Source organism: Peromyscus leucopus, unplaced genomic scaffold (assembly GCF_004664715.2).
Source record: "Peromyscus leucopus breed LL Stock unplaced genomic scaffold, UCI_PerLeu_2.1 scaffold_338, whole genome shotgun sequence".
Lineage (NCBI taxonomy): Eukaryota > Metazoa > Chordata > Mammalia > Rodentia > Cricetidae > Peromyscus > Peromyscus leucopus.
The window spans coordinates 11,294-38,038 of NW_023505220.1; the positions used below are offsets into that span (position 1 = coordinate 11,294).

The following is a 26,745-nucleotide window of genomic DNA, read 5'->3' on the forward strand; positions in this document are numbered from 1 at the left end:
AAATCTGCCTGGCTCTGCCTCCCACGTGCTGGGATTAAGGCGTGTGCCCACCACCACCCGGCTCATTGGTCAATCTTAATTAGGGTTTCTGCTGCTGTTATAAAAACACCATGACCAAAAGCAATTCAAGAAGGATTGTTTCTTACACTTCTAGTCATAGTTCATCACTAAGGGAAGTCAGGGCAGGAACTGAAGCAGAGGCCATGGAGGAACACTGGCTTGCTCAGCTTTCTTATTTATTTATTTATTTACATTTAATTTTATATTTTGAGCTGGCTGCCTAACTGCCTAAATTTCTCTATGTAGACCAGACTGGCCTCAAACTCACAAAGTTCCACCTACCTCTGCCTCTGCTCTTGAGTGCTGGGACTAAAGGTGTGCGCCATGCATGACTCAGCCTGCTTTCTTACACAATCCAGGCCCCCTCACCCAGATGTGACCCCACCCCTAGTGAGTCCCCAACACCACCAATCATTAATCAAGGCAATACTCCACAATTTGCCTACAGGCAATACTATGGAAACATTTTCTCAACTAAGATTCCCTCTTCCTCAGACAGTAGTGAGTGGTGCACTTAGGAGGCAGAGGCAGGCAGATCTCCAGGTCAAGGCCAGTCTAGTCTACAGAGTGAGTTCCAGGACAGCTAGAACTACACAGAGGAAACCCTGTTTCAAAAAAGCACCCCCCCCAAAAAAAAAAAGAGAAGAAAAGAAGAAAAAGAAAAAGATTCTCCTTCCCAGATATGTCTGGGTTTGTGTCAAGTTGACAAAAAACAACCATCACGATATTGTAAAATAAACTGTGATCCTCAGCCCCAAAAGTATATATTAAGGCTTGCATTCATGGAACATTGTAGAAGTAATGTGATAGAAAACGTATCAAGGACCATGGCCAGGCAGTGGTGGCACATGCCTTTAATTCAAGCACTCAGGAGGCAGAGACAGGTGGATCTCTGTGAGTTCAGGCCAGCCTGGGCTACAATTGAGTTTCAGGACAGGCACCAAAGCTACACAGAGAAACCCTGTCTCAAAAAAAAAAAAAAAAAGTATCAGTGGTTACCTGAGCATGCAGTGGTATAGCATGAATTCCCCTACATGCAGAACTTTTAGGGGGCTGTAGATGTATTAAGTGTTTGGTTTTTTTTTTATCCCTTTTGTGTTGATTATAGTCCAATAAAGTTATTTAAACTAAAACCAAAACAAAGGAACCCTGATGGCCAAGTTCCCGCCATCAGAATTTCAGTAGGTGGAGCCCTTACACTAATGCTTTACAATACTCTACTATGAAAAGAGGGTAAAAGTTGCCTCTGACACTCTGTTCAGTAGGACACGGGCTGTGCACGCCGGTATTCCTCTCATTCTAGAAAGGGAAGACATGATGAGCTCAAGGACCAGCTTGAGCTCCACAGCTCCACAAACAAACAAGACGACAACTGGAAGAGATGACTCCAGATGAACTGAAGAGATGGCTCAGTGGTAAGAGCATGGCTGCTCTTCCAGAGACCGGGGTTCGATTCCATCACCCACGTGCAGTTCTACGGGACCAAGGTGCTTTTTCTGGTCTCCGCAGGCACCAGACACACACAACTACACTGGCATACACAGCAGGCAAAACACACACACACACACACACACACACACACACACACACACACACAACACTAAATAGTCTTTTTAAAGATGCAGAAGAGGGCCAGGCGGTGGTAGCGCATGCTTTTAATCCCAGCACTCGGGAGGCAGAGGCAGGCGGATCTCTGTGAGTTCGAGGCCAGCCTGGGCTACCAAGTGAGTTCCAGGAAAGGCGCAAAGCTACACGAGAAACCTGTCTCAAAAAAAAAAAAAAATGCAGAAGAAGCCAAAGAGTTGATAGACAGAAGGACAGGCAGAAGAAGGCAAAGACACTGTCTTGGGCAGCGGTAAAATCCCAGCACTCGTGAGGCAGAGGCAGGCTTAGCTCTATTAGTTCGAGGACAGCCTGGTCTATAGTGCTAGTTCCAGGACAGCCAGGACTACACTGACAAACCTTGTCTTAAAAAGAAAAAAAAAGATAGCAGCTTGGGGAATTCACTTACCTCCATCAAGTTGCTGAAAAGACCCCACTTTAGTGCCCGCCTGGGAGCCCATCTCCACTTTGGGACTCTGTTTATGGCATGTTACAGGTGGGGCAGCAAGAGGTGTTGAAACTTCTTCCTCTGGGGCATTTGACTCTAGGGCAGGACTTTTTTCAAGCATTAAAAAAAAAAAAAAAAAAAAAAGATGTATTTTTAAAATTTATTTTGTGTGAATACGTGTGGGTGTGGGCATGACAGGACACACATGTGAAAGTCAGAAGCCGGCTTGCAGGAATCGGTTCTTTTCTTCTACAGGTGGGTCTGGGGGCTCAAGCTCAGGACATCAGGCTTGGTGGCCAGCACCTTTACCTGCTGGGCTAGCGAGTCAGCCTTGTATTGTTTTTCATCATGACACACTCCTTTTATACATGTACATAATGTGTGTCAATTATATTTGCCTCCCTTTTTACCCACCACCACCTCACGGCTCGCTACTTCAGGACTTCTCAAGCTGGCTTCCAAGGAAGACTCTAGTGTGTGCCGTCAGCAGATCCACTACAATTACAAACACCTAGGAGTGTATGTTTGTAGGTCAGGCTGGCCTTGAACTCTTGATCCTCCTGAATGCTGGGAATATAGGTGTGCGCCATCACACTCAGCCAGCAGTTCCAAAGACTCACCCTTGAAAGAGCACACGAATCTGTCCTAAGTGTTCTGGGGCCAGGCCAGGAGGCTTGGAAGGAGAGACTTCCGGAGGAATTGTAAGGCTCCTATGGGTTAGTTCCTCTCATCGCTGGCCTGGAGCAGAGAGGCCATCTCCTGGGAGATGATCCTTCTCCTCAGAGTCCACCTATTGGAACACAATTACCGGACTTAGCCAAGGTGCTGGGTCTTCTCCAGCTGGCTGGGGGACTAACAACCCCGGCCCTGCTTTTCCCAGTTCAGGGGATGGGTTTCCTAAAGCTGAGAGACCTGTGGGGCCTCCGCCCTGTGTCTCTAATCTCATCAACGGTGTTTGATGGGCCACACTTGACTAGTCACAATGCCGGTGTGCTGTAGTGGGCTGGGGGAGAAGAAGTCTTTGGAGCTCAATCAGATGTTTATCTAGGCCTGCATCTCAGCCAGGCCCAGGCCTTAGAGGAGAAACTTCCTGGCATCAGGATTTCCTTTACGTGCATGGGATCCAAAGAGTTCAAAGGGTCTTTGTAATAGTTAATCATTGTCAACGAACTGGGTATAGCTCCTGCGGTGAAACCCAGAGATTCTACCCATTCATGGAAATTAACTACTGATAGTTTACAAAGGAAGTCCACATAGACCTGCCCTCAGCCGAGGAAGACACACAAGTCGTACATGGAAAGAAAAGAGGGAGAGCCTGGGGCTGGGGCTCAGTTGGTAGAGTGCTTGCTAGCACAACATCAAGACTTGGGTTTGATTCCCAACACTGAATAAAAAACCACATGCAATGGCAAATGCCCATGGGGACTTTTTTTTTTAAATTTTTTTTAGATAGCATTTCTGTGTAGCCCTGGCTGTCCTGGAACTTGCTCTGTAGACAGGCTGGCCTCGAACTCAGAGATTCCCAGCCTCTGTCCCTGGAGTGCTGGGATTAAATGTTTGACACCACACCCAGCTCAGCAACCCTTGTAAAGGGAACCATTTTACTGGGCTTGCTTACAGCTCAGAGATTTAGTCCATTCTTGTCATGGTGAGAGGCGTGGTGGCGTGCAGGCAGACGTGGTGCTGGAGAGGTAGCTGAGAGTTCTATCTGGTCAGAAGGAGGTGGGAAGAGAGACACTGGGCCTGGCTTGAGCTCAAAGCCCACCTCCAGTGACGCACTTCCTCCAACATGGCTGCACCTCCTAATAGTGCCACTCCCTATGGGCCTATCAGGGCCATTTTCTTTTCTTTCTTTTTTTTCTTTTTTTTTTTTTTTAAAAAAAGATTTTTTTATTTATTATGTATACAGCATGTATGACTGCAGGCCAGAAGAAGGCACCAGATCTCATTACAGATGGCTGTGAGCCACCATGTGATTGCTGGGAATTGAACTCAGGACCTCTGGAAGAGCAGTCAGTGCTCTTTACCTCTGAGCCATCTCTCCAGCCCCCTATCAGGGCCATTTTCATTCAGACCACCACACCTTGCATGCTCAAGAGCTTAGGTTCAATCCTCAGCAGAGAACAAGAAAAGGGTGAGCAAGCTGGGTGCAAACCAGGTGTGGTGGCTCTTGCCCAGCCTGGGCCCTGGGTTCAGGACCGAGAATGGGAAAGAGAAAAAAAATGAAAGACTTATGTATGTATTGTTGAACTGAGCAATTAATACCCCTATCATATTTCAGTATTCTGTTTATCCATCGATCCAATAATTTACTGTCCCAATTATTTATAGAATTAAATAAGTCTCACCACCCCCAATGTCTTGCTATAGAATCCAGGCTGACCTCAACTCATGATCCTTCTGCCTCAGACTCTCAAGTGCTGGGATTATTAGGTGTGTAGCATGCTGCCTGATGATGCTCCTCAGTATCAACTTGGCACATATTCTGTAGCAGTTTTCTTAGAGACTGAAACATTCCATCCTCCTCAGAAGCTCCTTAAACACTCAAAATAGCTTCAGGAAGTTCCTAAATTGACCAGATTCACTAGGCCCTCCCTCCAAGAGTAAACAAGGCAAGCTGCTGAGAGTCACTCCCAGACCAGGTAAGCTGCTAAGAAGACTCTGAGACTAAACCAGCTGCCTGGAAGATGCAGAAACCAGCTGAGCTGCCTAGAAAGATTTAGACCAACTAAATTTAGAGGCACCTGGAAAGGAATGCATTCTCCAAGCATGTTGAGCTGCCTGAGGGCTGTGCAGTGTGTCCCAGCTTTTATGAGCTGCTACCTGTGCTGGGATCGGCTTTGGTGACCGCTGTCCTTTGCTGTGTATTACACTCATTGTTAATAAAAAAAAAAAAAAAAAAAAAAACATTGGCTGATAGCAGGCAAGAAGAGATTGGGCATGACAGCTTGACACAGGGAGAATGATGGGAGGAAGAAGGGCAGAGTCAAGAGAGTCAGAGGCGTGGACATCCAGACACAGAGGGAGCAGGAAATGAACGTGTCATGTTAATAAAGGTACCGCCATGTGGCAAGGTGTAAATAAGGAATATGGGTTAATTTAAGTGTAAGAGTTAGCTAGTAATAGCCTGAGCTTCGGCTGAGCATTTATAATTCGTATTCAGTCTCTGAGTCGGTGCTTACCTGGCAGTCAGGATGGGAAATGTCTGTTTACAGTCTTTGAGTAATTTCTGTTCCTGTAAGTAACCCTCACCCATATTCCTGTAAGTGACCCAATAAAACTCACTGGTTTACCAAGTTGGACTTTGATGGTATCTGTACTTTAGTCTGTCTTGGGCTTCCAGTCTGGGTGAGTAGACGTGTGTGTGTATGGCTCCCTAGGAAAAGTCTTGTCACACAGTAGCATAAGAGCTTAATAAATGTCAGGGGTTAACTAACCAATGGCAGCAGCAGCAATACCTTTACTGTGTGACTTTGATCCAGCCACTTAGTGCTCTGAGGAGTGGCTTTAATCATACATTGTTTTTTCCAAAATTGTCTTGCTAGCTAAACGAGAATAACATATGTAAAGACATTTCCTAATCTCCCCGGAGGGGGCACTAATGTAGGATCGCTGCGGTTGCTGGGTAACTACCGTTACAGAGCACCCAGTGTCAGCGTCAAGAACGGTCTAAATCCTTCCTTCCAGGTGGCTTAGAGCAGCAAGGATATCTGTGCAGGCAGCCTTGTGGACAGGCCCTGGAAGTACAGGAAAGCTTCCTGCCTGGTGCAGCCTGCCCCTGGTGGACAACCCTATGTTTTGGGGGTGTCAGGCACAAACCACTCCTAAAGAGTGTCTGAACCGCTCCAGTTCCAAGAACTTGCCTGTGGATTTTTGTAAGGTACGATGGGATGACTTTGGAAGCAGTATTATTGTGGCAATTTATCATGTGTAGTTAGTCAAGAGTTGTGAGATGCCGCTGTCTCCTGATGGCCAATAGCAGGGTAGAGGCAGCCTCTCTGGCTACTTCCTAACCTCCAAGGGGGAGCAACATGATTTACATCTCGCTTGATGGCTCTTTTCTGTTTGTCTGTCTGTCTGTTTGGGGGCTAGAAACTGAACTCAGCGCCTCACCATACGGGCAAGTGCTTTACCAATGAGCCGCAAGCCCAGTCTGTTTGAGGGCAGGATGGGACATCAAGTGGCTTGACCTTTGTACTGGACTTCCCTCAGTCATCAAATCCAGGCCGTTCTGGGGCCAGTGACCTTAGCAGCAGCTGAGGTGGACTTAAAGAAGGTGACATTGCTCAGAGTACTGGGCATGTGTGGACGGCGAGCCCTGCCCTAAAACCTGGTACTGCTCACACACCACCATCCACACTGAGTGAGAAGCCTCTTTGGGTCCCAGTGGCTCTTCCTGGGGGGAGAAGAAGAATTGTGGGTGGACCCCACACACACAGCCTGCAATACAGTGCTCTCCACTGCGGCCATTGCTCTCCCTCCTCCGCTGCTAATGTGACAATCCCTCTCATGTCCCCTCTCACCACTTCTTCGGGCCTCCGTGGCTCCCAGGGTGGCCAGTGCAGGCAGGCCCTCATGCTCTCAGAGAGCCTGAGCACCTTCTGATGCTGCAGAGGCATGACCTGTCTGTTTACAATGACCAATTATCAGCACAGGGGCTCCAAGAAGCACCCAGGACCCACACACATTGCTCCTCACCCCTGCTGTGTACCAGGGGCCTTATTCCTACTTACAACCAGAGTCAAAGATGCCTGATAAGACGGGTGTCAAGAATCCTGTCTCTAAGCCAGGCGGTGGTGGCGCACGCCTTTAATCCCAGCACTCGGGAGGCAAAGGCAGGCGGATCTTTGTGAGTTCGAGGCCAGCCTGGACTACAGAGCAAGTTCCAGGAAAGGTGCAAAGCTACACAGAGAAACCCTGTCTCGAAAAAACAACAAGCCGGGCGGTGGTGGCGCATGCCTTTAATCCCAGCACTCGGGAGGCAGAGCCAGCGGATCTCTGTGAGTTTCGAGGCAGCCTGGGCTACCAAGTGAGCTCCAGGAAAGGCGCAAAGCTACGCAGAGAAACCCTGTCTCGGAAAACCAAAAAAAAAAAAAAAAACATTGCTGCATCTAACTACCACTCAGGAGAGAGGCGGCATCCGGCTGGGAAAGTGATAAAAACATTTATGCAAGAGTAAAGGCTGGAAAATAAACTCCCTGTGAGTCCTAGAGCTAGCTGAAGGCAGCACCACACATACATATGCATATATATATATATTGTATATATGTATGTATGGTGTGTGTGTGTGTGTGTGTGTGTGTGTGTGTATACACAAGTTGTTGTTAATACTGTCAGCTTGACAGGGTCCAGAGTCATCTAGGAGACCAGCCTCTGGCATGTCAGTGGAGGTTATCTCTACTAAGTTAGTGGAGGCTGGCTTTAACTGTGGGTAGCTCATTTCATAGGCTGGGGTCCTGGACTGAGTGAACAGGAGAAAGAGGCCCTAAGCAGCAGCTTTCTGCTCTCTCTGCTTCCTGCCTGTGGCTGCAATGTGATCAGCTGCTTCCTGCTCCTGGTACCATGCCTTTCCTGCCATAATGGCAAAAACAAACCTTTTTTTTTTTTCCTTAAGTTGATTTTGTGAGATATTTTGTTGCAGCTATGAGATCCGTATTACAACTAATATCTGCCTGGTGGGGGTGCGAAAGAAGAAAAACAGTTAGGATAATATAATTCCTGCTTTATACAGGAGTTTGTATGTAAGGGAGGTACGGAGTATAAAGCACTTTGCACAGTACCTAGTACCGGAAGCACTCATCGGTTGTAGCTGGTTTGCTGCTCTAACTAGGTGATCAGCACTAAGAGAGCAGGCATCCTGTCTGTCTTGTATGCATTGCTCACTAGCTGTGTAGGTTCGCAGAAGAACAAATGTTCGGCGGCATCTCCCTCGGCACTACCCCTGCTGTGGGTCGCGTCCTGGGGTGCTAGGGGCCAGGCTCGGCTCGGAGCCACACCCTCGGAGCGGCAGCCGCCAGGGCCAGGCTATTGTTGTGGCTAAGATTCTTTCCCCAAATGGAAAGCCACAAATTAGAGAGGAGCTTTGGCTCGGCTCTCAGGAATTGAGGAGGCCACCAGCCCATGAGGGGGGTTGGGGGGGGCTCCTTCCAGTTCAGAGTCCCTGTCTGGGCGCAAACCTGCACCCTCTCAATACTACGTTCTCTGCACCCCACCGTCTCTCTAAGCCTCTTGCCTCCCTGAGACCCCTGCTCCTGCTGTCCTCTGCCCTGAGGCTACCAGGGCTCTTTCACCCCTAGCCCAAAAAGTCCTCCCCCCCCAGGCCCTGGCTCAAATCCCCTCTTTGAAGCTCCCCACCCCATCCAAGCGGAACAAATCGCCCCTGCCCCACCCCACCCCCACCCGGTCATCTGCTTTCTTCGTCTCCTTGCCACAGAGCTGGTCAGTCTTCCTCTGTGGCCCCCTGCTCCACCTCGGCCGCCAACCTCCCCATGAGTCCCTCAAGAGGATGTGACCCCCGTCTGCTGACCCCACAGCACAGGGAAAGTGTCCCCAACGATCTGTTGCCAGCAGCTGAGAGTGAGGCAGGCGGGGGCGGGGGCGGGGAGAAAAGGCTTAGGCCACAGGTCCAAGTCTGAGGGCCGCATCGGGTGGAGAGCCCAAGAGAGGTCAGCTCCATCCCCATTCCTGGGTGATTTCTCAGCCCACCCTCCAACGACACAAAAGCCCGTCTCATCCTCCACATTGGACAAGAAGGGCTCCCAGAGAGGTTATGTTTTTGTTGGAGGCAATGTCAAAAAAAGAGTGGAGAGTCAGGATTCGAATCAAGGCAGGGCTGAAGTGTGAATGGTTGTGGCTTAGGGACTGTGGCTGCCTGGGGAGATGTAGACAAGAGTCTCCTTCGTGACATGCAGGCATGAGTCTGAAGCCAGATCTGAAGGCTTCTCGGGGGCCCATCTCACTGTTCCCGACACTGACCAGAGCTATTCCCAGTCTGCCTGTCAACCCTCTCCTGAAAGGAGCCGCTTCTGACTCAGGCCCATTCCCAGCTCAGGTGTTCCGGGAAGGAGGTCTGAGGTCGGATATAGGAAGGAAATGGCCCTCAGACTTCGCCTGCCCCTCCCCCAGGTCCTGGCTAGTGGGCAGGAAGGAGCCACTTTAAAGATTTCCCTGGGGACCCATGACCAGAAAGAGAGGATCTGGTCTTGTTGAGTGCCCCTGCGAATTGAGGGCCACTGGATAGAGGGATGTGGGCCCCCATCCTCTTAGGACAGACAGATATATGATCTCCCGTCCTTCTGTTTCTTGTCCCTCTTACTTCCCCAGCTCTTTCGGGTCCTCACCATTTGCCTTCTCCTGTGTGCGCCTGCTCAGGCTGTGTGTTCCTGGGTCTGTGTTGTCCCTAGATACTTTGTCCACTGGTGTCCTGGCATGAGGCACTGACACTTCAGACTCTCACCCCTCCAACTGAAGACCCCCAAGAGCCTAGCTACGGCACTGCCCTCTGACTAGGGCTCTCTAAGTCTCTGCCCTCGGACTGAGTACTGAGCGCGAGCTGGCTCATTTCAGAAGTGTGGAAAACAAGACATCTAATCAGGATGACCCCCTGGACCCCCTGGGTTCCCCTTCCAGTAGTCTAGCATCTGTTCTTGATCCCAGAACACAGCTGTGGAGCCCCCCCCCCCCCCCGCCAGTCCCTCCACCTAACCCGGATGCTCCTTTAAAAGCAGAGGAGTGGGGGGTGGCCTCAGGGAGACACTAGGCCCCATCCTCCCCCTGGCAGGCCAGGTTTCCTGCCATTGACAGCATCCCAGCTGGGCCCCCGCCCGGTCTCCCCCCTGTTTAACCCCTTCATGCTCAGGCCACAGGGCTACTGGCCTGGACCCTACCTGCATCTACCGAACTAGAAGGGACCGTTTCCCTGGATTAAATATATGATCACGGTATGAAGTCACAAGAACGGCCTTAGCACATATATCTTCCTCAATAAAAGTCGCCTGTTGAGGTGAAAATGTGGCTCAGTTGGTGGAGGGCTTGCTTTGCATACACAGGGCCTGGGTTCCACCCCCGGCACTGGACTGCACAAAATCAGGCACGGTGGCTCGTGCCTGGAATTCCAGCATTCTAGAGGTGGGGATAGGAGGATCAGAGGTTCAAGGTCAGCCTGGTCTACTTGACACCCCTTCTCAAAACGAAACAAACAGCCATCATCGTGTGAATTTGGACAGGTCATTTCACTACCCTAAGCCTCAGTCTCTTCAGCTCCAAATGGGAAAAATGAAAAAACTTAACCCAAAGATTGTCTTCGAGATGAATTGTGACAATGTGCTGAAAGTATTTTGTCAAATGCTGTAACAAGACAATTTGTTGTTATGGACAAAAATAAATACCCCCTCTCCCCCTTCATAACAGTGAGAGAGGGATCCAGGGGCTCACAGAAGGTCAGGGACCAGGGTGGAGGTGGGGCCAGGTCCAAGCACTGACCTTTGAACTCTGGGTGACGGAGCGTCCACCTGTGGAGAGTGTAACACTCCAATGGAAGGCTTCTCCTCCCTACAAACAGGGTTGGGGAAATCTGGCAGGCTCCCCAGGTAGGAAGCCAAGGGAATCTCCTCCTCTACCTCTCTCTTCCATCAAGGTATGTTGTGTGTTCCAGCATCTTCCCATCCCATTCCAGGCCTGCGGAAGGTAACAGCATCTTCTGGCCAGGTGATGAGCCTTGGGTTCTCAGACAGACTCTCGGTCTAGCCAGACAGACATGGGGGCAGAGGAGAGAGAGGGCTCTGGGGGTCTGCGCATGTCCCTCCTGCTAGACTCGCTTCCTCCCGTGAAGTGGGGTTACTATTCCTGCCGGGCCCTATCTAGGCTCCAGGGGAGGGGGCTCAGGGGAGATCAAGCGCATAGATGGGACCGAGCCTTGCAATCATGGAAAGTGTTAGAAGGAAGGGAGGGGGTTGATGCTAAGTGGTCAGGCTGGCAGGGGTAGGCGCAACTGGGAGAGAAGCTGAGGCAGAGCCCAGCCTTTGAACTCTAGTGCTAAGGAGTTGACCTACCGAGAGGGTGGGGCTCCTTCCTGGCTAGGGCTTCCCCTTGAGGTAAATGGTGTCAGTGAAGAGTGGGGACCACTAGGGATCCCAGGTAGGAGGCCAAAGGATGGAGGCTTAGCCCTGGAAGGCCTCCTCCATCACCCTTCCCGTTTGCCATCACTGGGGCAGGGCCACCGAGTTCTTGCTCAGTCCTCATGCTAAGTCTTGCTGGGACAGGCTCTCAACACACCTGCAGCACCCTCACCACCCTTAGGCTGCAGATGCCCGGCTCATCTCTAGGAGAGCAGGCTTGCCACACTCCAGTACCAGGATTAAAACAGGCCTAAATGGCATAGCACCCTCTTCTGTCCTCCAGTCAGAGCATGGAGGCTTCAGAAGGAGCCTGGGAGTAGAAGGTCTCATTTGGGTCATGGTACTTCAGCCCAGGTTTACGGTGTCTCCATGGCAACCATCGAACCTGACAGAACTGACTTAACCATCTGTAAAGTTGCTGGACACTCACAGGTCCTGTCAGCACCAAGACTGGTCAGGAAGGAGTTAATTGAGTCTGAGCTCTGGGTCAGGAAGGGTTAACCCAGGGGGTGGAGGCTCTTCGCTTTTCCTGTGGAGAGGACGGCTTGGCTGCCACCAAAGTTACTCCCTGGTCCCCGCTGTCCTTCTGGCCTTCAGTCTGGGCCTGCCGAGGGACCCCTGCAACTCGGTGTCTCCACACAGAGGTGAGTGCCTCGGGGTGGGGGAGGGTATCAGGGCAGGAGGGCACCTTGGGAGCGCTGGTAAGGAGGCCAGTGCCAAGCTACTGAACTTGGAGGCGCCAGTGTTGAGAGCTGAAGCCTCTAAGTGGAGAGGAGGAATTTCTAACTCAAGGGCTGGGAGGCTAGGTAACAGGGACAGAGGACAAGACTGACTGCCAGTCTAGCATGGGCCGTCTGTGGTCAAACATCAAAGCCAGCCCAGAAAACAGGGAGAAGCAGGGACAGCAGACTATTTGGTCCTTGTGTTTAGGGGACTTTTTATAGCCTCCTTGCTCAAGGCTACAGAGAGAAGAGGGGACAGAGGCCATCCATGAGGTCAGACAAGCTCAGTGCCCTCCTGGGACCTTGGCATCTGACCCAGTATCGTCCCTGTGTGAATAGAGCGGGACACTGGCAGGCTGTCCTTGCTGCCTAGGTTTCTGTCACAGTGGGCAGATTCACCACATACTAGGTGGCCATGTGGAGTAGTGTGGGAAAAGTTTTTCAGGTTGGACCGGGGCTGAAGTGGCCAGGGTCTCCGCTCTAAGGCCTCTGGGAAGGGTGGCGGGCACATCCGTCTTCACACAGCCTTGCCTAGTCTGTGCCTTTTTGCCTCCAGAAGCAAGGTCCCTTCAGACCCCAGAACCAATAAGTGTCTTTCAGCTGTATGGGAACGGGAAATGGGAGGACAGGGGTGGGTGTGTTGACCATGTGGTGGCCCATTCTGTTAGCTAACAAGGAAACCGGCAGCTCTTGATTTACTGTCCCTCCTGCCTTTTCCCCAGGACAAGGGAGGCGAAGAAGAAGGGTCAGAGGTTTCTGGATGAGAAGCCCGCAGGGACCCCGAGGGCAGATTTCTGGGTGTGCAGGTTATTAGGCAGACTCAGTGGGGGGGAGGATTAGTGAGACTGGGGTTCCTGCCGGGACCCACAGCATCAGAGGCAGAACCCAAACACCAGAGAGGAGTTCTGACCCGCAAGCCGGGGGTCCAAGACGATAAGGCGAAATCTGGGTCCCAGGTGGCACCCTAACTCTCAAAAGGACCCACACAAGCCCTATCCTCTCCTGGCCACTGTCTGGTCTGACTTGGAAGTGCAGGGTTGGACGAGGTGGTGGTTACCGGTTAGGTTTTTCTGGAGTCCCCTTGGCATAGGGCACACAGTGGCTGGCTGTAGAGACTGGGGACCACCTCCCTCTCCTTCCTGAATAGCCCTGCTGGGCCTGGGCGAGGAAGCTGGCAGCAGTTCCTAGAGGTTTCTACCCTATGGTTATGTCCCTGACCTCGGTGCTTGGGGGCGGGAAGGGTGGGCCAGCTGCAGGCAGCCTGTGGCTGCGGAACCTCCTTGTCTTGGGCTTGAAGTTGCTCTGTTGGGAAGAGGTATTTTTTCCGGTTAAAGCCGATTTCGGGAATTGAGCTAGGGCCCGCCTGATTTTCCTTTCCAAGTGTCCTGCTTGCTTGTACCAGATCAGAGCACTCTCAAAGGGGCATTAAATCCCCTCCCCCAAATTATCCAATGCCTCTTAAGGATTGGGGAGGGGTGGGTCTAGCTCTCGCTCCCTGGGCATGGCACCAGCTGATGGGGGGGGTGACTGGCTGATCCTCTACCCAGGAATGCCTGCAGGAGAGGGGCAGGGACAGCCTACCTCTCCCAGACAGTTCCTCTCTCCCTGCAGGCCGCAGGAACTCCGGAGAATTAATTGTTCGCTGCTTCTCAGCTACCTGCGCGTCCGTCCCTAACTGTGCATGGAGCACTGACCTGCCCAGCTCCACTAAGATGCTCCTGGCCTCTCCCTCCACGCCATCGAGGGCACGGACCCCCAGCGCCGTGGAGAGGCTGGAGGCCGACAAAGCCAAGTACGTCAAGACGCAGCAGGTGATAGTACGTCGTCAAGAGCCAGCCCTGCGAGGGGGACCAGGACCGCTGACGCCACACCCTTGCAATGAGCTGGGGGCCTCTGCATCACCCAGGACGCCGGGGCCTGCCGCCGGGGTAGCGGCAGGCGACAGCCAAGGCCTGACTCCCTCATCTTCTACCGCCAGAAGCGGGACTGCAAGGCTTCGGTGAACAAAGAGAACGCCAAGGGCCAGGGGCTAGTACGACGCCTCTTCCTGGGCGCCTCCCGGGATGCTGCCCCGAGCAGCCCAGGACCTACAGAGAGACCCGCGGCTCCTGCGGGCTGGGCTGGGTCCCCGGATGCTCCGGAGGCGACAGGGAAGAGAGCGTTGTGTCCCACGTGCTCGCTGCCCCTGTCGGAGAAGGAGCGCTTCTTCAACTACTGCGGCCTGGAGCGCGCGCTGGTGGAGGTGCTGGGCGCCGAGCGCTTCTCCCCGCAGAGCTGGGGCGCCGAGCACAGCCCGCAGGTCGCCACGTCGCCGCCGCCGGGCTCCGGGGACACCAGCGATTGGACATCCAGCGACGGGGACGCGGGCAGCCGGGACTGTGCGGGAGGCGGCGGCGGCGGCGGCGGCGGCGGCTCGGAGGCGGCGGGGTCCGCGCGGGACGGACGCCCCTCGGTGTCAGTGGTGGAACGCAACGCGCGCGTCATCCAGTGGTTGTACGGCTGCCAGCGCGCGCGCGCCCGCCGCGCGCGAGTCCGAGGTGTGAGCACCGCGGCCCCCGAGACGGCTCCCGGAGAGCTCGCCGCGTCCGTGCACAAACCTTCGCCTAGATCTGGTTTCCCCATCTGCACCCTGAGCAGGCGGGACCCCGAGGGCCAGGCGCAGACTGAGGAAAGGGGTGGGGTGGGGGCCACGTAGCCTTTCTGGAGGCTGAATGTGAGCAGCGATGGACTGGGGTGGGTGGGAGATGAGCGAACTACTGAATAAAGCTAAAATATTATTTAATAAAAGGATCGTGAGTGTGGCTCTGCGGGCAGAGGTTGGGGAAAGGGGAGGACTGGTCTGCGTGGCTGAGTGTGTGGGTTGTAAGTGTGGGTTCCAGGCTGAGTGTGACCTTGGCCAAGCACTCCGCTTCCCTCGGTTATTAAAGGCGTAAATAGCGTCCTGGAGTAGTTGTAATGCATATGGGAAATGTACCTGGAATATAGAAAGTGTTCAATAAACGTAGCTTGCTTGAGCACCCAGGATTCTTGGAGCTTTGCGTCCCCTTCCCGTCCTCCATGGTCCTGAGGTAAGAAAGTCTGAGTTTTGAAGGGTCCGGAATGGAAGTCATTAAAACTGGGGCATCCTTGGGTCAGGATTTTGCCATCTGTAATCTGCTGTCTGTCTGTCTGTCTGTCTGTCTCTCTCTCTCTCTCTCTCTGTCTGTCCCAGGCCAACCTCACCCTGCTAGCAACCACTGAGGTTTATGCGATAACTAGGGATCGAACCCAGGGCTTCATGTAGCTCTGCAAGCCCTCTACCAACCGAGCTATACTTCCAGCAGAGTTCCTTCCCCCCCCCCCCCCCCCCCCCCGCTCCAGAACAACAAACTCGCAGGTTTTCTTCACAGGTTCCCGTCGAAGCCTTTGTTCAGGATCGCCTCCTCTGCCTTAGGTTTCCTTCCCTAACTGTATTCTTGGAAGATCACACGCACAGTCTCCTCCAGGAAACTGCCCCCAAATACCGGGTCTGCCTCCTCCTCTCTGAGCTCACAGGGGCAGCTGCGTTTTGTTCCTCAACAAACCCTGGTCTGGACCCGCTGGTAGAGAGCTGCCTCGTTCGTTACTCCAGGATTTTCACACATTTTGAATCAGCGTCTGCAGTTGGGCCACCGGCAGGGTTTGCTGAACGAAAGGAAGCGGGACAGGGCAGTGGAGCGGGTCCTCCGGGGCTTTCTGGAAAGTTGTACCTTAAGTCTAAGGCCACCCATCCTGTCACCTGGAGTGTCTCGGCACTTCCGTCGGAAAGAAGGCGAGGAAACCCTTTAGCTGGACCCCGCCTGAGATCGCCCACCTAAAAGTAGCTTTTCCTGTTGTCGGGGAAAAAACTGACACGGTCACACCGGGGTGTCGATCCAGGAGTTTTATGGGAGGTAGGGAAGGGCGGGCCCGGCTAGTCGCCCTTGGGCGCGGTCTTCACCCTCATCTCTGCCAGTTTGTGGGTGAGGAAACCCCACTTGAAGCCTGCCGCGGGGTCCACCTCCCGGGTCTCGGGGCACTCGGTGGCCTCCTCGGCCGGCTTGTCCCCGGGCTCGGGGTCCCGCTCCGCGGGGGTCTCCACGCCGCGCAGCATGGACGCCGCCGCCTGCTGTTGCTGCTGCCATCTGCTGGCGAACGCGTCCCAGAATCCCGGCCCGCGCGGCTCCGTCTCGGCCGCGGCCGCCTGCGACGGGGGAGGCGCCGCCAGCGGGCTGCAGGAGAGGCGGGGGTCAGCGGCTGGCCCGGGGTCCAGAAGGGGACAGTGGGCAGGAGAAGGGACAAGGGGTGCAGTCAGGGGGAGTCGGGGCAAGGTCAGGGCCTGCAAGCAAAGGGAGGGTTCAGAGGCTCTGGGAAAAACCGGTCAAGTGGGACAGGATCGGAGAGGACGTGAGAGGGCTGGGCAGAGGGGACCCGGGATCCCCGAGTTGGGTGGAGCGGTCAGGAGTTTGGAGAAGGAACTCCGGTGCAGAGAGAATAGACGAACGGAAACAAGCCAGGTCTGGAAAGCCAAGGAGGGCCCTAAGAGGGGAAGGGCACGGGAGAGAGAGTGGGGTGAGCTTGTTTAGGCCCATAGCAGGGACACTCCACAAACACACACACACACACACACACACACACACACACACACACACACACACACACACACACCGCGGGAGGCGGGGAGAGCCAGGCGAGCAAAGTGGTTAGGCTCTAGGATAGAGGGAAGAGGAACTGGGTACGCGGAAGAAAGTGGAGGAAATCCTAGCACAGACGCTTAGGAAAGAAGAGGTGGATGATAACGCCCCAAAGAAGGAGCCTTGCTCTGGAAGAGTCCTCAGAGGACTGGGACAGGCAGGCAGAGGAGGTTAGGGGGTGGGGAGGAAAGGAACCTGGGGCAAGGATAGTGGGTGGGTGGGGGGGTGCAGAGCAGAAGGGAATGTGATGTGGTGCGCAGGGCTGAAGGAAAAGGCCGAGATGCGGTGTGTGTACGAGACAGGACAAGCGGGTTACCATCTAGACCCCACCCTTTGTTGCAGGCACCTAAAAAGGCCTTCTCTGCTGTCCTGGGTTCTAGGGAGTTGGCCGTCCTGAGGAAGAGGGAGGAGCTACCCATAAGGACTTCCCGGTTACCTCAGTCCCAAGAGATCTGACCCCGCTGTATCCTGATAAGAGGACAGAGCGTACAGGGGTGATGAACAGAGCACCGGGAGCCAGCATGGCAGAAGAGAGATCTTAGGACCCTTCCGCCCCTCGCCGCCCCGCCCCCTGAGGCCACACGTACTGATCAGCGCAGGGCTCGGTGGCAGCAGCTTGTCCTCATCTTCTTTGTTAAACAGAGATGACATGGTCAGCCAGCCCTTCACCCCCACCCCTGAACCTGGGAGGAAAGAGCTGAGAGTCAGGAGCGCATGCCGCCACGCCTCCGGGGGCTTCACCACAGCCTCTGCCAGGCTTCCCAGGGTTGGGTGGAAGACTGGAGAACTCACCCTTCGGGCCAGCTGTGACACGGGATTGAAGGCCTCCTCTTGGGGTTCTGCCGCCTCAGACTCCACTAATGCTGGGTTCTCCCCCTGGGACACAAGACCCCACCCACCCAGCATGAGAAGCCCCATTGCTAGCCAGTGCACACACACACACTTACACACCCATTTTGCATCACCTCTAGGGCACATGGGAATGCTCACAGGTAGACTACATAATGCCTCTGGTCAATACACAGGCTTGCATGGTCAATCTGCATAGATACCTCTAAGCACGTACACTTGCCCACTCCCACACATACCCAAATGCATACACACACATAGAGTGGACAAGGGCATGTTATGCACACGACTACAGACACACACCTGTACGTGAGCATGGCTACCCCTTTCCTCTGTGCGCAGGTGTATGAGCGGATAGGCAATCACACAAGGACACTCACGTGGTTAAACAACCCATTCCTGCAGGCAGCTAGCTAACAGAGGCCTGTGCAGGGCTGTCAAAATTTCTCCACCAACCAAATGCAACACCTGCAAATGCCTACATGAAAGCATACAGGTCCAGAATCCTGCTGAAAATGCACATCCATACAAAAATCACCAAATCCAGTTCACACCTGTACTGGAGTTTCCACGGAGGCACCGGTTGCAGCATTTTCCTAGACATGTCCTTAGAATCCCAGTCTTGGACACCAGCATGTCTAGGCATATGCTTAGCCGCCCTCTCACCCACCCCTGTGGGGCTGGTTTCCGCCCCTGCCACATCCATTTGTGTGGCTGCCACTTATCACAACTTCCAGACATAAACTCCTCGGTTCAAAGTCCATTCTGCCCTCCCCCTCGGAACTAAGTATGGCCTAAGTACGGCTTTGATGGAATGCTGCTACTGTGGCCCACAGAGCATAAGGACTGCTTACCCCCTATCCCCACACGCAGGCGCTCATACCTCTCCAGGCAAGCCGTCTCACTTCTTAGCTTTGTCTACTAGAAAGCTGTGACGAGCTTAACGGACTTCTGTAGCTACTGCCAAGTGGCATTAGAACAATCTTTATCCTATGGCAGGCAGTTCACGAGATCCTTGGAGTCAGCAGTGCCTGCTTCGCCCATGGCCCCAGCTCTCCCCTTTCCTGTGTTTTTCAACATCTCCATCATTGCACCGTGCTGTTTGTAATCCCCCAATGTGCCTACAGTCTTTGCATAAAAGAATCTGTGTCCTCTCCAGCTTATTTAATGCTCTTTATCCCCCCCTCCGCCTTTGCTGTCCCTCTGTTCTAGAAAACATGGCCAGTACCCACCTCCTCCGCCAGGTCCTCTTCAGATTCTCCACCCAGAGTCTGTAGCACTTTGGACTTGTAAGCTTTCCAGAAAGCTTGGTTCATGGCTGCGGGGAGAGGGGCCTGGCACCCAAACACAGAAGGTGGTAGCTTAACGGGCACCCGTGGATCTGGCTCCAGAAACTTGGAGGAACCAAGAGCCTGTCCCAGGGATCTGGTGACTTCATGAAAGATGCACCATTCTCCCCAGCTGGCACAGTGCCGAGCAGGTAAACCGGATCCCAGTGATTCTGAGGTTGGGCAGGCTTGTGCCACCTCAGCCCCTTGTCTTGACCCATATTGGCCAAAGTTAAGGAAGACAGCTCTTTGGAGAGTCCATTTTGCCTGCACTTAGGAATACTGGTGGTTGTTCAGCTCTTAGGAGAGCTGCAGAAAAAGTTTTCCACTCAAATGCTTGAGCCCAGGGCCCACACCTGTGCATCCTCTGACTGTAGTCATACTAGCCACGTTTTCCTCAGGGCCCCGCCCTGTAGCTCTACTCAGCCTTCACGAGCTGGAGTGGAAGGTCCCCAAGCCACCTCCAGTGAGCACTCTGGGCTTCCATTTCATTCCTTTGTGTGGCCTAGAAACCTGTTCTCCCCCGGGATGCACGTGCCCGTCTCCCTGTTTCCTGGCAACTGGTTCCAAAGAGTCGGAACCCTGAATTATTGCTGAGCTCCTCGGCCCCCATACGGTGGAGTTGGCTCTGGCCAGCCTGAGCGGCACCAGGCCAAGATGAGCGAAGAAAGGCCCTCAGCCCTCGCCTTACTCTAAGCACACTTTTGGTTATTTCCCCTTTTCCTGCCAGCCTTCTCCTGGGAGCCTGGGCATAGAGAAAGAAAGCAGAGATGAGCAACACTTCCTCTTGGGCAGGGGATGGAGTTCACCTGTTAGACCAGCTGCCTGGCATCTGTGAGGCCCTGGGTTCCATCCCCAGCACTGAGAAACCAACCAACCAAACCAAAAAACAGGAAAACTGACCCCTCTTCAAGGACGGAACACCTCCCCAGGTGCTAGATTCTCTGGGAAACAGTTCTCCACTCTTGGCCCCATGAATTTGCCTAGGAGTAGAGGGAGGACAGAAGAGACACAGACCCAAGAAAATAACGGGGGAGAGGCAAGAAGAGGCCCTTTGTTAGAGCCTAGGGGTAACCCTCTGGGTGCCCCATCCGTGATTCCAAACTTATTCTCATTTATGAAATAATTTATTCATGGCACAAACATCAGTGCTTTCCAGAGACGTTGAAAGTATCCTCTCCAGCTGAAATCCGAGGTGCGGAAACCGGGAAGTGATGATGGGACCGCAGAGTGGAAGGATCCGCTGCCCCCAGGCCACTGGCCCTCAAGAGCCCAGTCACTATCATCCACGGCCACCGGGGGGCGCTCCAGCCACCAGCCTGTCCGTGACGCCATCAGAGGCGGTCTGGACAATCTTGCTCCGCCCCGGGCGGACCTCTCGTGACGTCATCGAGCGGCCCGGAAGCTCCAACACGTGTGGGTCTTTCCCTACTCCCAGCTCCTTGGTCTTGGTGTCACTGATCATGGGTCGCTCCCGCAGGACCGGCGCGCACCGAGCACATTCCTTAGCCCGCCAGATGAAGGCCAAGAAGCGGCGGCCAGACCTGGATGAGATTCACCGCGAGCTGCGGCCGCAGGGGCTCCCGCGGCCCAAGCCAGAGCTGGACGCCGAGCCCGACCCGGACCTGCCAGGGGCGGCCTGCATCGCTGTCTGGCCTGCGCGTGAGTCCAGCCCGGGGCCGAGCAGGGTTTGAGGTACCAGCCCCATTGCGGTGAGATCCGGGCGGCGAGGCTCGTGGGATCTCCTGTCTTGGGACCCGTGGGTCAGCCCGCCTCCCATCTCTTCGGGCTCGGAATCTGGTATCCGGGGACGAGTTAGGGCCAGGGAGGTAGGCATACCTGAAAGGCCTCACCACCTCTTTACTCTCTCCTACATCCCTGCAGGAGGTACTTCATCGATTCCGCCAACCTGAAGACCCACTTCCGATCCAAAACCACAAGAAAAGGTATGAAGGGGTCAGGAGATGGTGAATGGGTATCATGCAGGTATGTCTTGCATCTGATCAGCTCCAAACACCTATTTCTCCTTCTCCCAGGCTGAAGCAGCTGAGCATCGAACCCTACAGTCAGGAAGAGGCTGAGAGGGCAGCGGGCATGGGCTCGTATGTGCCCCCAGCGCTTGGGTGTGCCCACAGAAGTGTCCACTGAGATCCCTGAGATGGACACATCCACCTGAGGGGCCTGAGGATATAGGGCAGAGAAACTGCCCATGGACAGTGGTTCAGTGCTAGTCTGAGAGTGTGTACTTTGTTTTTTTGGGGAGATGATCTCTTCTGGGTGTTCTGCCCAAAATAAAGGACCTGGACAAGAGGCGTACCTCTGATTCTAACTTCCCTTCCAGTCCTGCAGAGTCCAGCCCTGCAAGGGTTTCTGAGCCAAGATGTCTATTCCCCATCGGGTCCAGCTTTGGAACCCGTACCCCAGCCTGCCTTCTTTGAATCTGGGCTGGAGTGCAGGCATAGTGTAAAACTGGGGAGTAGGGTCAGGTTTATTCTGTGTTTGTGGCGATGGCAGAGACTGAGCCCAAGGGGGAAAACATGGGTTTTCTGAAGTTGCAGACCCTTCCCCTGAGTCACCTACCTGCAAGCCTGGGTGAGAGGCTGCCTGCCTCATCATGGCGCCTTGGACAGCTGCCGCTGCCTCACCATCTTCCACACGGCATAGCAGGAGCCACCCAACCCGAGGACAGCCAGCGTGGTAGCCACAATCCCAACCAGCGGACTCCGGGGCTCTGCCTTCAGCTCCCCGGCCACCTGCATCTGGGAGAACACAAACGGTGGACATACATGGTCAACGGAGACTTCTGGGTAGGAAGTGGATAAGATGGTGCTGCTGGGTGGAGAAGATGTGGACGCCATTTCTGCCCCAGGGAGATTCCACCCCGATCCCTCTCGCCTCACTGCCCATCTGGGTCCTGGCTAGTCAGGCAGCAGGGAACGTGACAGTCTGGCCGTTGGGGTATCAGCCCCGCCGTGAGAAGGGGAGGGAGAGAGAGGTGGTACAGAAAGGCAGTATTTAGATGTACTTACCTGTAGCACTCGGAAGTAGCCAGGGGTCAGGCGGCGGAATCTCATAGTCGGGGCTCTGGTCTCCCTGTCCTGTGGAGTGGGGGCCGAAATGAAGAAGACTAGATTTTCCAGGGTATCAAGAGGCGGAAACCAGGGCATAGGAGTCCCTGACCTGCCTGGGCACTGTGTGGTCAGAGGATGCTCTCTGCTGCTGGCTTGCCCAAGTCTGGCAGGGGTGGGGCAGCTGGATCTTTAAATCTGGTCCCTTCCCCCCTGCTTGCCAGCCTTAGGGGCAGCTGTCAGGAGAGATCAGCATCAGGCCTGAGTAGCAGCTCCTCCCCATTCACCAGAAAGGCCAGGCCAGGCTTGTAGGCAAAGCTTTGGCTGGCAGTGCCCAGGAGTCCAGGCATTAACCAGGATGGGGCAGGCTTCCTCATCCTGATCTGGACCCTACTGTAGCACAAATCCTAATTGGTCTTAATAAAAACCTGGAGCCAGATATCGGGGTAAATGCTGAAAGATCAGAGAGACAAAGGAACAAGCCACAGCCACCTCTTACCATCTCCTCAGCCGAAAAGACTGAGCTCCTGTCTCCTCTGCCTTATATTCCTTTCTGTGCCCAGCCACATCACTTCCTGTCTCAATCTCCCTAGTGTTGTGATTAAAGGCATGTGTGCCTCCCAAGTACTGGGAGCAAAGGCAGGAGATCCAAGTGCTGGAATTAAAGGGTGTGTGCCACCATTGCCTGGTCTCTATGGCTAACTAGTGTCTGGCTTTGCCTTCTGATCTGCAGGCAAGCTTTATTTGTTAGAGCATACACAAAATATCACCACACCATACCTACCTTGGATAAGTGAATGTACCAGTCAGCATTCAGCAAAGAGGCCAGGTGACTTGTTAGTCACTTTTCCATTTGGATTCTGTAAATTCAACTACCTTTGAAGGGTATACTTCACCTTCTCCCCAAGATGGAGTTTCCACAAGAACTTCTCTTGTGTGGGCTTTAAAAGAGAATTGCTTATGCAGATAAAGTTGTCCGTAATGTGTTGTTTAGTTTTTTTAATTACATCTATTTGTGTATATGTGCATGTGTTTGTATACACGTGTGTGACATACATGTGTGTGACGGCATACACATGGAGGTCAGAGGACAACTTGAGGGAGTTCTCTCCTTCCAGCAAGGGGGTCCTGGGTGCCCAACTCAGCTCATCAGGCTTGGCAGCAAATGCCTTTACCCACAGAGCCGTTTTGACAGCCTGCATAATATATTAAAAGATTAATTAATTAAAAATGGTCTCTGCGTCATTGTTACAAGAAATTTCTGTGTATTTTGTTATCTCTCTTGTTTTCTTTTTTGAGACAGGATCTCTCTGTATAACCCTGGCCATTCTGGATCTTGCTCTGTAGACCAGACTGGCCTTGAACTCACAGAGATCCGCCTGCCTCTGCCTCCCGAGTGCTGGGGTTTAAGTCGTGTGCCATTACTGCCAGCTTTTTGCTGTCTTTGAAAATAACAAAAAGGATGATTTTCAGAGTAATGTGTAGAATATCTGTATAGAGAAGGAGAGGGCAGAAGGTGTGGTACTGTGACTGAGTGCAGGCTCTGGAATTGTCCCTAGCATCACAAAAAAGAAGAGCTAAAAGAAAAACTAGGCCGGGTAGTGGCGGTGCATGCCTTTAACCCCAGCATTCTGGAAGCAGAGGCAGGTGGATCTCTATGAGTTCGAGGCCAGCCTGGTCTACAGAGTGAGTTCCAGGACAGGCTCCAAAGCTACACAGAGAAACCCTGTCTTGAAAAACAACAAAGAACTAGGCCAAAAATCGTTAGCTAGGCTTGGTGGCACAAGTCTGTAATCCCAGCACTCTGGAGGCAGAGGCAGAAAGGTCTCTGAATTGGAAGCCAGCGTGGTCTCCATAGTGAGTTCCAGAACAGCCAGGTTTACAAAGAGAGACCTTGTCTCAAAAACAAGAAGAGAGACAAATAATACAGAGGTGAATATGGAGAAGAAAGGATGAAAACTCACCAGAGTTTGCACCTATCATGTGTGAAGCCCTGGGTTCCATCCCCAGCACCCATGAACCAAGTGTCTCTTAGGTCTGTAACCCCAGTTCTCAGGAGAAGGATCACTAGGCTAAGGTCCTCTGGCATACAGGGAAGTCCAGGCCATCTGGGATTCCTAAGCCTGAAAAGCAAAGAAACAGCTTACACTATTTCAAACCCTTGGTGGTCTTTAGCCCACTCTTACCTACACCCGATGGCATGCTTTGTCTCGGGCCCCTGCCATGTGGCCACCATTGCTTAGGATGACATCTGTGTCTAGCAGACTTTAGAGGGCCGAATGGCCACTCTGTTCCTGTTCTCACTCTGGTGATGCAGACTTCTCCATCATAGTTCTGCATTCTCTCTCTTTAGTTCTTTGCTGCTCAAACAGGTTAGGTAGGACTGGGGTGGGGTTGGGGTTGGAACACATGCCCAGCTGTAAGGCCCAAAGTGCAGTTCCCAGCACCACAAAAGTAGTAAACCACACCGCTCCTCCCACTCAATGTTCCTATTTATTTTTGAGACAGAGTCTCGTGTGACCCTGGCTGACCTAGAACTCACTATGTAGACCACATTGGCCTCAAACTCAGAGATCTGCCTGGGATTAAAGTTGTGCACCATCCCTGGCTAGTGTCCTTTAAAATAAATAAATAGCTGGGCAGTGGTGGTGCAGGCCTTTAATCCCAGTGCTCAGAAGACAGAGGCAGACAGATCTCTGCCTGGCTATTTTTTAAGGTTAAAATTTAAAAATAAAAAAAAAAAAGTGTGTCTGAGTGTTTGCCTGGATTTATATCTGTGTACTATTTGCATGCCTGGTGACCTCAGAGGCCAGAAGGGGTCATTGGATCCCTGGAACTAGAGTCACAGACAATTGAGAGCTGCTATGTGGGTACAAGAAACTGAGCCCAGTCAGGCGGTGGTGGCGCACGCCTTTAATCCCAGCACTCAGGAGGCAGAGGCAGGCGGATCTCTGTGAGTTCGAGGCCAGCCTGGGCTACCAAGTGAGTTCCAGGAAAGGTGCAAAGCTACACACAGAGAAACCCTATTTCGGAAAACCAAAAAAAAAAAAAAAAAAGAAAAGAAAAGAAGAAACTGAGCCCAGGTCCTCTGGAAGAGCAGACAGTGCTCTTCACACTGAGCCAGCTCTCCAGCCCTTGTTTTGCTTTTTTAGACAGGTGTTTCACCATACCTGGCCAGCGTTCTTAAAAATATTGTATATGTATATGTATATATAATATATAACATATAATACATATATAACACACACATATATATCATAATCACATTAAAATTTTATTGGAGTGCCTGCATGGCTCTCTCTATATAGTCCTGGCTATCCTGGAACTCAACGCAGACCCAGGCTAGTCTCAGATTCAGAGTCCATCTACCTTTGCCTCCCAGGGACTGAGATTAAAGGTGTAATCCTAAAAAACTGTTTTGTGCTTTTTTTGTTTGTTTGTTTGTTTTGTTTTTCAAGACGGTTTCTCTTGTGTAGCTTTGCGCCTTTCCTGGAACTCACTATGTAGACCAGGCTGGCTCGAACTCTCAGAGATCCGCTGCCTCTGCCTCCTGAGTGCTGGATTAAAGGCGTGTGCCGCCGCCGCCCGCCGCCCGCCCGCCGCCGCCGCCGCCGCCGCGCCGCCGCCGCCGCCACCACCGGTTATGTTTTGTGCTTTTTTTAAAAAAGTTTGTAGCCGGGCAGTGGTGGCGCACGCCCTTTTTCCCAGCACTCGGAGGCAGAGCCAGGCAGATCTCTGTGAGTTCGAGGCCACCTGGGCTACCAAGTGAGCTCCAGGAAAGGCGCAAAGCTACGCAGAGAAACCCTGTCTCGAAAAAAACAAAAAAAAAAAAAAAAAAAAGTTTTGTGTGTATTGGTGTTTGCCTGCATATATGTTTGTGTATCATGTGCATGCAGCTCCTGAGGAGGCCAGAAGAGGGCATCAGGTCCCCTGGAACTGGGAGTTACAGTTGTGAGTTGACATGGTGGGTCCTAGGAATTGAACTGCCGTCACTCTGCAAGAGCAGCCAGCTCTTAACTGCTGAGCCATCTCTCCAGCCCAGCTGTGCTATGCTTTTAAGAACATTATCCTTGCTGATTTTGTGATACAAACTGTGGTCCACTGTTTCTGGAAGCTAGGGCAGGAGAATCACTCCTCGAACCTGTGAGTTGGAGAGCAGTCTGAGCAACAGAGCAAGAATGAAAAGCATCTCAAAAATTTGTAGCAAGAGCCGGGCGGTGGTGGAGCCTGGCGGTGGTGGCGCACACCTTTAATCCCAGCACTCGCGGGAGAGGGGAAGAGCAGAGACAGGTGGATCTCTGTGAGTTCTAGAGGCCAGGCCTGGGCTACAGAGATGAGTTCCAGGACAGGGACTAAAGCTACACAGGAGAAACCCTCTTGAAAAACAAACAAACAAAAGAAAAAAAAAATAGCAAGAATAAGAAGTGCATTCAGAAGGCAGCTAACATGTCTGCAAACGTTTCTCCAGGGGAATGGTTGGCGTGTTTCCTCTTCATTTGTAACTGATAAAGGCTGTTTGTGTCCTAAAATAAATAATAGCTGAATTAATGAAAAGTCTTACTTTGAGAAAGGGACTCTGGATTCTCAACAGACTGTCAAAGGATGCAATAAGAGGGACAGAGTCCCACACTCAAGTTTTTACTTATTTTTTATTTTCTGCTGTGCATTTTTGTTATTTTTGGAAGGGGCTTACTTTAGTCCAGGTCCTCCTTGAACTTGGAGCGATCCACACTGGCTCAGCATCTCGAGTCCTGAGATTACAACCAAAAAACGACACCATGACCCGATGTTCTAAATATTTAAAGCTATTTGCTCAGATACAAATGTCCCATGAAACAGGGACTATTATGCCTAGAACTGA

The 26,745-nt window shown here is 52.7% G+C and overlaps 2 protein-coding genes and 1 pseudogene across 2 annotated transcripts; 2 read left to right on the forward strand and 1 right to left on the reverse strand.

Annotated features, from left to right (window-relative positions):
• Positions 1-11,738: 11,738 nt before the first annotated feature.
• LOC114697166 (protein FAM110D-like) lies at positions 11,739-15,755 on the forward strand. Its single transcript, XM_028875259.2, is given in 4 exon segments — positions 11,739-11,870; positions 13,560-13,865; positions 13,868-14,623; positions 15,559-15,755. Coding segments are annotated over 3 exon segments (1,158 nt in total). The 5' UTR covers positions 11,739-11,870; positions 13,560-13,660.
• A 124-nt stretch (positions 15,756-15,879) lies between these two features.
• On the reverse strand, positions 15,880-18,804 carry LOC114697157 (uncharacterized protein C1orf232-like). The gene is given in 5 exon segments (XM_028875255.1): positions 15,880-16,177; positions 17,227-17,245; positions 17,248-17,322; positions 17,428-17,515; positions 18,721-18,804. Coding segments are annotated over 5 exon segments (564 nt in total).
• Positions 18,805-20,188: 1,384 nt separating this feature from the next.
• LOC114697156 lies at positions 20,189-21,126 on the forward strand (annotated as a pseudogene).
• The last annotated feature ends 5,619 nt before the right edge of the window (positions 21,127-26,745 follow it).